The following is a 9683-nucleotide window of genomic DNA, read 5'->3' on the forward strand; positions in this document are numbered from 1 at the left end:
TGTGTTGAGCATCAGTGACACTGAGCACGGTCACGCCTTCCATGGTGCTCACACCCGTTTCGTGGCTGTGCAGGTTTCCGAGGGGCTCCAGGGAAGGCAGGGCCCCAGGGAAGAGGTGGCGTTTCCGCTGTTCCCGGATTCCGAGGAGACCAGGGGCCCATGGGACAGCAGGGGCCCATCGGCCAGGAAGGTGAGTGACGGACAGAAAGGAGGCAGAGGGCAGGGGGTTTCTTCCAGGTCCACTGAGGGTCTGACCGGTGTCCTGTGGTGCGTGGGGAGGGATGAGCCAGCACCCAGACGAGCAGAAAGACGCTGCCCCTCACCCAGGCTGTGGCGCTCGGTAACAACACCTGTGCCCATGAGGGCACCCGGTCCAGAGTCCCCAGACAGGCCGGCCCCCTTCCTTCCACTGACATGTCCGCAGGTGGCTCGGAGAAGGAGGCAACCAACGCGCTTCGAGAAACAGGCTTTGTAATGATCTCAAAGGTCTGGGCCAGTGAGCTGAAGGAAAGCAATTGTGTTAGTGGCAGCCATCGTAAAGTCTGGTGTCACTGATTTCTTAAAATGCTCTGTACGTACGCAGGGCGGGATAGGCCAGAAATACCAGCAATTTGTGCACAAAGAAGTAGATTTGTTTCAGTCCCCCCTGAGCTCACTCGGAAACAGTGGCAGGAGTGAGTCACATTCAACTGGGGTGCACGACCGGTGTCCCCATCACAGGAGCGTGCAGTCCGCTGTCCTGCGCACGGACCCACCCACGGCCAGGAGGTGGCGGGCTCCGTGGGGGATGTATGTCCCGGGACACACGTGGGCAGAGGGGAGTCATCCAGGCTGGGAGACCAAGCAGCAGAGGTGGAGGGGACGTCCCGTGAGGAACAAGTGACAAGTGGAAGTGTCCCTTGGGGGGAGGGGCGGGGAGCAAGGCAGGATCAGCACGGACAGCTGATTCCCAGTGTTTGAAGGGTGGTCTTGTTGGAGGCACAGTAGATGTTCCTCTATGCTCCAGGGGCGGACTCGAGCCCTGGGTGGGCATTGTGGGAGGCAGAGTTCTAACCCAGATGTGCCCAGCCACGGGGCTCTTGGGACAGAGGAGGCCCGTTTGTTGGGTGGGGGTGAGCCGCAGTCCTCTGGGCCCTTCGACTGGCTCCGCACCTGCCCCTCGTTCAGGGCCCTGGCAGGTCCTCCGAGGGGCACAGACAGTGAGGGCCAGGCTTCAGGCAGAAAGCGGGCAGCAGCCGCAGAGGCCAAGGTCCGCACAGCAGCTGAAAGGCGGCCACTCTCTCCCGGGTTCTAGGGGAGCCAGGCCGCCCGGGGACCCCCGGCCTGCCCGGCATGCCCGGCCGCAGCGTCAGCATCGGCTACCTCCTGGTGAAGCACAGTCAGACGGACCAGGAGCCCATGTGCCCCGTGGGCATGAACAAGCTCTGGAGTGGGTACAGCCTGCTGTACTTCGAAGGCCAGGAGAAGGCGCACAACCAGGACCTGGGTAGGTACCGCCCGGCCAGCCCCGGCCAGTTCGGCTCCTGGTCAGCGTCGGCAGCTCTCGGCCGGACGGGCTCCTGCCGATCGAGGGCACTGGGCCCATCCACATCCCTGGGCTTCCAGAAGAGATGAAAATGGCCTTTGAGACCTCCAAAGCTCAGGTCAGGACCATAGAGGCTGTGGCCTGCACAGGCTCAGGGGTGGCCCCGCCTGCCCTGGAGGCCACTAGAAGCTTCGCCCCCAGCTTGGCTTTTCGCCGCAGGCTCTGTAAACGGTCAGGCTGGGGCCATGAGGGGCAGGGTGTCACACAGGGCCCCCGGGAGAACAGATGCACATTCAAGTAAGCCTGGTTGCCAAAAGGAATTGAAAGGACTTAAAAGCACACAGGAAGTGCAGCGAGCACACGTGAAAAGTGGGGGAGGGGCAAGGGTGCCTCCGTCTGAGGGGTCTGTGGTAGGGACAGGGGTGGGGAGTCCCTCAATCCGACCCCAACGCTGTGTGCACATTCCCGTCTACAGGTTCCACTTCCGAACTAAGTTTAACAACACAAAGCAGGACAAACGCACAGGGCCAGGGCCTAAAATGCAGAGCCGGGAGCAGGGCCTAGGCGGTGGGGCCCGCGCTGGGCAGGCTTGATGGCAGGTGCCCACACGTTGTTCCCAAGCCCAGTAGGCAGCCCATGTGAGCAGGGAAGACTGTGCAGCTCTAATTCATCCTCTCTGCCCTGAGATAAAGGCAACCTTTGTACCCAGGAGCAGGGGAGTGTTTGGGGTTCATATGGCCGGAGTTCCTTCGGGGAGGGCCCCTCAGGGTGCCGGAAGCCAGGCCCTTATCTTGGGTCCCATCAGGGGTTTCTCAGGGCTGGTCTTGAAGACCCCCAAACAACATAGGCCTCAGCCAGGTGCTAGTTCATGAAGACCCCACTCCATCCAGGGATGTGTGTGAAAACTTCTAGAAGGGCAAGGCTGAAATGGCAGGGCAGACTCCAAAAAAAGCAATTGGAAACCGCTAGCTCGGTCCCCTGTGCGGATCTGAGCCCCGCCAGGTGGCTGGTGGGCAGGTCCCTGACGTGGGGCCTCTGGGACCTGGCCCGGCCTGGAGGGGCGTCTTCCCAGCCACACTCAGCTGCGACCTCTTTCCACAGGGCTGGCAGGCTCCTGCCTGGCTCGGTTCAGCACCATGCCCTTTCTGTACTGCAACCCGGGTGACGTGTGCTACTACGCCAGCCGCAACGACAAGTCCTACTGGCTCTCCACCACGGCCCCGCTGCCCATGATGCCGGTGGCCGAGGACGAAATCAAGCCCTACATCAGCCGCTGTTCCGTGTGTGAGGCCCCAGCCGTCGCCATAGCGGTACACAGTCAAGATGTCTCCATCCCCCACTGCCCAGCTGGATGGCGGAGTCTGTGGATTGGATATTCTTTCCTCATGGTATGTGGTACTTGCCCACTTTTTCTGTCTGAGCATGGAACTGGGTGGAAATCTAGTTCCTCTCCCCAACACACCCTGCCTCTGGAAGAATAATCACACGGGACAGTTGTTCAGGTTGCACACTGCACAAGGGCATCTGGCCCAGGGGATGAGAGCTGGAATACAGCCTGCACTTTTGCCTAAGCACTTTGCAAACTTAGCCATGTCAGGCATGGGCTGCCCCACCCACAGGGGGCCCGTGAATTTGCCATCAGGCCACTGTACGGGCTGTAATTAGGATAAACTGGGCCACCATGATAGCAACCCTTACGGTTTTCCTGCTTACTCCACCACTGTAGGGAGAAAGGAGAGACCAGTGACGACAGTAGGCCTTGTGTTTATATTCGTTATAACTGCCATAAGTCATAAATCATATAAATAATATAACACATAAGCAATAGGAAAAGGTAAGTATTCATATCTTCATATTTTTAGAGGTATCATTGCTGCAGTAATTCGAAGCACAGAATACTAAGTTCTGTGCAAAGACAGGCACCTCCCTACTTTTCAAGAAGCTGATCACGGCCACGTAAGGTGACTTTTGAGGACAGAACAACACTGTGTGGTTACACGTACCATCGGGGTGCGTTTGTGTGCCTGTGTGGAGGTGTGTGTGTGTGTGTGTGTGTGTGTGCGTGCGTGCGGACTAAAGTCAGAGCCCTTGCCGGCCAGGCTGTTCCCAGCTCTGAGGCTTCCCGCAGGGTGCTTCCTCCTGACCCTGGCCCGACGGCTCCCTCGAGGCGTCCTTCCAGGGCGGGGCCCTCCCAGGCCAGCCTCCGCTCCTTCACACCAAGTGGGGCCTGAGGCTCCCTCCCACACCAAACGGACTGTGGGGCTCTGGGCTGGGGGGGCTCCTGCATTCTGTGAGCGCAAGCCTTTTTCAAAGCTTCTCGTGCTTGTGGCTTTGTTTAAAGAGGTTGGCCCGGGTTACCCGCCCAGGACGCCCCAGAACAGCCTCCTTTTTTTCCCTCACACTGTGGCTGAGACACATCCCTGTCCCACAAGCCACAGGGACAGCGTGTGTCCCACCAAGCCTGGTGGCCCATTTCTCTATGAGCTTCGGGCCCCGGTGGTCCCGTGCGTCTTAACAAGAGCTGCCGCACTTGTGACACCACGAGAAAGTAACAGGGGACAGAAGTGAAGACGAGGTCCCCTCTGACGCTTCCCGCCTCCCGGCCAGCAGCCACACGGTCCTCTCAGGTGACCAGCTGCCTAATTAACAACCCTCTGATTGAAAAAACAATCATTACACAAGTAGTACCTGTTGGTTACAGAGACACCAGCAAGGGGAGATTTCCAGAACCACTCCCCGTCTCTCTCCAGAAGAGCAAGCGAGGAGGAGCTGTCGAGGCCACTTTCTTTCTGCCTTATTTTTACCTTACCAGTCTCACGTGTGCCCTGCATGTTGACTTTAGTTTTCCTTTGAAAAAAGAAAAAAAAAAAAGCAGTTCACACGTTGGCATCTGTCCTGCCAGGTGAACACACTTCATCCTTTGAGTAGATGATTCGGGAGACGGTGTTTGTCCCCAAGTCGAAGTCAGCCGCGTGTTCCGGTTACAACTTGCTTCTGCTCTGGGCTTCCCTTAAGCTCAGACGGTGCGCGTGGGCTCACATCCTTGTCCCTGCACCGTGCCTGGTGCGTGGGCCACCCTGGTTTATTGCAGGCAGTCTGTATGGAAAGTGCAGACAAACTCCGGGGGGTGTTCAGCTGGGGTGGGGGGGGGAGGACGGTGCATCAAAGAGCCCGGGCCGTCCCCCTGCGGGCGCGCTCACAGCCCTACCCCGTCTCCCTCTGTGCAGCACACGGCGGCCGGCGACGAAGGCGGTGGCCAGTCGCTGGTGTCTCCGGGCAGCTGCCTGGAGGACTTCCGCGCGACGCCCTTCATCGAGTGCAACGGGGGCCGTGGCACCTGCCACTACTACGCCAACAAGTACAGCTTCTGGCTCACCACCATCCCCGAGCGCAGTTTCCAGGGCTCGCCGTCCGCCGACACCCTCAAGGCGGGGCTCATCCGCACGCACATCAGCCGCTGCCAGGTGTGCATGAAGAACCTGTGACGTGCGGGGGGCCGCGCCCCGCACGCGCTTCTCGGGGGGCTACACTCGGCCGGGGGGGCCACCTTGGTGCTCACTCTTAACTTATTACCTCACACGCCGCCCCCAAAACCGATCTCATCCTCTCTTTCAAACTCTGACGGAAAGGCTGCCAAAGGAATTGAGCGCCAGCGCTCACACCAAACAGCCCGTGGGCACCCGCAGGGGCTTCGGCACTGGCGACACCTGCCTCCCAACAGAACGGTCACCCGCCCGAGCACCCCCATCAGGCCGTGCCACAGTGCTCTGCACTAGGTGTAGCTGATGTCTCCACACGTGCCCTTAGAGTCACTGCGCTTCCAGACCCCGCAGACGACCCGCATTGTTGAACCCGCCTAATGGGGTGGTGTTGATAAGCGAAGCGTGTCGCCAAGGGCTCCTGAACCCCTCGTGCGGCTCCCACCTGCGGGTATCCGGGCCTCCGTGCTGGCAGCTCTGTTTCCTCCCAAAGACCCAGGATGTGCCTCTTAACCCCTCAGGAAGGCCAGGTGTGCCTTTTAAGACTTTGATGGTCCCACATGAGCTCTCTTCTGTCCCCCCCCCCCCCCCCCGCCGCGTCTTCACAGACCATCGGGAGACCTCTTAGCCACCTGTTGTCGGCCACGCCATGTGGCACACTGTAGTCAGAAGTGATGTGTCTACTGCCCCAGGTGGCCCTGGGGACTTACCCTCCATTCTTGGTGACTCATACTCCTATGACATATCTAACCTCTGTAACAAACACACAATAAAAGTTGGTTTTGAGCTTTTTATACCCCAAGGTGTTGACGGCCTTCATTCTCCCACGTCTGTCAAGCACAGTTTGCTGCACGAACCCCACACACCCGCCACACCCCTCCCCGGGTCTGTGGTGTGGCTTGTCAGGGAGGTGTTTGTGTTTGCAGTGTGTTAGGGCCCACAGGAAACACCCCAGCCACCACTCACGGGGCTCAAGAGAACGGGCGCCTCACAAACACACTTCCCAAGTCATCCGGTTAGTTCTGACAGAACGTCCCAGGTCAGATCTCCGTATTTCCAAGAAACCCCCAAGACACATCTCTGGAACCTGGCAGGCCTCTGGGAGCCCAGGCCAGAATTTATTTCCAGCCTTTAAAATGCAGTCTTGGGGCACCAGCTGGCTCAGCCAAGCGTCCAACCTCGGCTCAGGTCACGATCTCATAGTTCGAGCCCTGCGTCAGACTCTGTGCTGACAGCCCAGAGCCTGGAGCTGCTTTGGCTTCTGTCTCCTTCTCTCACTGCCCCTCTCCCACTCTCATTCTGTGTGTCTCTCCCTCAAAAATTAAAAAAACAAAAAATTAAAATGCAGTCTCATATTGGGGCACCTGGGTGGCTCAGTCAGCTAAGGGTCTGACTCTTGGTTTCAGCTCAGGTCATGGTTTTCAGGTCAGGTCAGGTCAGCTCATGGTTTTGTGAGTTCAAGCCCCACGTCAGGCTCTTCATAACAGTCTGGAGCCTGCTTGGGATTCTCTCTCTCTCTCTCTCTCTCTGTTCCTCCCCCACTCACACCGTCTCTGTCCCTCTCAAAAATAAACTTAAAAAAAATTATAGAAAATGCAATCTCATGCTAAATTTTTAAAAAAGATTTCATTTATTTTTAAGTAACCTCCACCCCTGATGTGGGCCTCAAACTACTGACCCGAGATCAAGAATTGAACGCTCCTCCAACTGAGCCAGTCAAGCACCTCATATTAAACGTTTCTAGGAACAGTTTCCACGTAACTAAACGAGTATTCCGCATGATACTGTCATTCGAAATCGTTGAGCAACCACCCTGCACTGTCCCCCAGCAGCTGACGGGAACAAGGACTCTGCCCAGGAGGGTTTTTGGGGACACGAGTCCCAATCAGAGGATGGAGGGGGCCTGGCAGAGTGACTCCAGCAGAGGATGCGGTACTGAGGACTCTGTCCTGCAGGGACCCCCCCCCCCAAGGAAGGCCACGGGAGGAGCCTCAGGCTGTGCAGCCGAGGCATGGAAAGGGGACATTTCCCTCTGCCAGCTCTCGCCCCGGGGGGTCGTGGGCTGCCCACCCCCCAAGGTCCCTGGCTCTCCCGTGTGTGCAGGGCTGAGCGGCGTCCCAGGTAGACGCGGCAGAGAAGCAGTGGAGCTGACTCGGGTGCTGTGTCCTACACCTGCTCACAGATGGTTTCCATGGCAACAGTCACAGCACCCCACGGGATGTGAGGCTGTGAGGCCAGGGCCTGAAAGCGGCCCACACGGCGCCCCCTGTGGGAGGCAGCTGTTCATTCCAGACTCCGGTCACCACGATCAGGGGGCGGCTGTGAAGTGCGTCACAGTCCCCAAGATCTCTGCTCGACTCGGCTTAGGTGTGATGCCATGAAGGATGGGGCGCTGGGCACCAGCATCCTCCCTGGTGGGACACACACCCCGGGGGCCCCTGATGCCTGCCCTGCCTGAAGGCTGACCCTTGGCGGGGGCTTGCCAAACAGACTCACTGGAGGCTGGTCTCCATCCCACAGCTCAGGTTCAAGAGCACAGGGCGGCTGGACGGAGGTCATGTGATGATGTAAATCGGCCCTGAAATTGTAGCTGCTTCCACAGAGGCCGTTTGGTCACAGGGGTCAGGGTCTGGCTTCCCTGTGGTGGGAGTGGGGGGTTCCCATGCTCTTCCTGGAGCTGACTTATCCCTACTTCTATGCTTAGAAAAAACGAGTGTTGGGGCACCTGGGGGGGTGCTCAGTCGGCTGAGCGTCCAACTTCAGCTCAGGCCATAATCTCACGGTTCCTGAGTTCAAGCCCCACGTCGGGCTCTGTGCTGACAGCTCAGAGCCTGGAGCCTGCTTCCGATTCTGTGTCTCCCTTTCTCTCTCTCTGCCCCTCCCCTCCTCTCTCAAAAGTAAATAAACATAAAAAAGAAAAAAGAAAAGAAAAAATAAGTGATCCCTGCAGAGTTCCTGGAAAGGGGATTCTCGTGTCTGGATTTGAGGACACTGTTTGGGGGTCTTCCTGCCCCCCTCCCTGCCCAGGGGACAGGAACCCACCCACCCACACCCACACACAAAAACATGTGAGGCATGAACATGTGAGGGAGGCCACCAGAGGGCAAGGCTGTGGGAGGAGGGGGAAGTGCCCCTGGAGACGCACACTGTCCTGGGAGGTGGGGAGGGGGCGCCCTCCCCGGGCCAGGCCGCCCCGCTCACCTCGCCCGGACGCATCAGCCCCAGGACTGCTGTGAGGCCTCCACGGCTTTTCCCAGGGAAACAAGCAGGTGGGGGCATACAACAGGTGCACCTCGTCTGGGGCAGCAGGTAGACCACGGAACCCACCTCAGGGGAGAGGACACGGCAGCTCCCGGAACCAGGCGCCTGAAGCCGAGGGCTGGTCTGCAGGGAAGCTGGGCGCCAGAGGCAAAGGTGTGGCTTCCAGACACGGCAGGTGGCTCTGATTCCACCAGGCTTGAAAATGACAGTCACACCTTTAAGAACCCGGCCCGGCTGCCTGGGGGAAGGGGGGAGCAGGGCTCACAACCCAGACGACATTCCCCAACCATCCCTGACACAGCTGCCTCGCTCGGCCCCTCGGGCACCAGGAAACATCCACCCAGGAAATGTCGAGAAAAAGGTTTTCACCCGTGGGAGGACACAGGGAGCCCTGGGTGAAAGCCTGATGCGGTGGCTCGGAGACCAGGCACAGTGGGAGGTCACAGGGCTGTCCGTGGCCTCCCTGCCCCCCAGCAGCCGTATTTGTGCAAAAGAGAAGAAGGAACATTCAAGCTTGCCAGCTCAAACCCACACCCAGCCAAGAAACCCCCTTTCTTTCCACCAGCTGGCTCCCCCACACCCACCCGAGCTGCCTGAAGCCTCCCCAGGGCCTACCTGGCTCCCCAGGTGGGAACTGGGCCCACATGGTCAGACTGAAAACCTGTGAGCAGGTTCGGACCCCAGAACTGGGCCAGTGTCCCAAACCTACTTGGGACAGAGCCCAGCGTGAAGTGTATTTTTAGGGCAACAACCAAGGCTGAAATTACGCGTGGCTGACGGAGAACGTGCCATCCCAGGCAATCCCCCAGGAAGTGTGGCCATTCGGGGACACGAGCTGGGGGTGCTCAGAGCGGATGAGCACACGCAAGGAACATTCAGGGGGACAGGTCCCTGGGGACTCAGCCGGCCCCGCCTTCCAGCAAGAACCAGAGACGGTTTCACGGGACGCCGCGTCCATGGCCTTTGGAGACAAATTCCAGGGCCCCCTGGATGGCGGCAGGTGTATCTAGCAAAGATACAATTCGACCAAGCTGATGATGCGTTGATTCGTCTTCAGGGTCCAGTGCGCCCCGCTGTGGGATGGGAGGCAGGTCTCAGGGTGGGTTTCAGTAACAGGCGTCCCCCCTGGAGAGCCCCAGGCGGAGGCAGGGGGCCGTGCCTCGTTTCGTCCCGCAGGTCAGCTCACGCACACCCCAGAAAAGGCGGCACATGGGAGCAGAGGAGGCCGGCCTGGAGGCCCCCACACCAGTCGTGGGCACTGAACACAATTACCACATGCCTCCCTGCACCCTCCGGAAGTAACGACTCACGAAACACACTGCTTTCAGGCTGGCCTCTGCCTCTCTGCATTCCGCTATAGACCGAATGCTTGCTTCCCCCAAGACGCAGATGTTGAAGCCCAGACCCCGCCCCTCCCC

At 59.0% G+C, this 9683-nt stretch overlaps 1 protein-coding gene across 2 annotated transcripts in view; it reads left to right on the forward strand.

Moving 5' to 3' along the window:
- Positions 1-5806, forward strand: part of COL4A2 (collagen type IV alpha 2 chain) — a 172563-nt gene extending 166757 nt beyond the window's left edge. For both annotated transcript variants that reach the window (XM_045482019.1, XM_045482009.1), the window contains exons 45-48: positions 74-190; positions 1295-1486; positions 2627-2913; positions 4753-5806. In XM_045482019.1, coding sequence (XP_045337975.1) covers positions 74-190; positions 1295-1486; positions 2627-2913; positions 4753-5010 — 854 coding nt within the window. In that variant the 3' untranslated portion in view covers positions 5011-5806. The remainder of the gene's footprint in view (positions 1-73; positions 191-1294; positions 1487-2626; positions 2914-4752) is intronic.
- Positions 5807-9683: the final 3877 nt, after the last annotated feature.

The sequence above is a fragment of the Leopardus geoffroyi genome, chromosome A1 (assembly GCF_018350155.1).
Source record: "Leopardus geoffroyi isolate Oge1 chromosome A1, O.geoffroyi_Oge1_pat1.0, whole genome shotgun sequence".
NCBI classification, from domain to species: Eukaryota; Metazoa; Chordata; class Mammalia; order Carnivora; family Felidae; genus Leopardus; species Leopardus geoffroyi.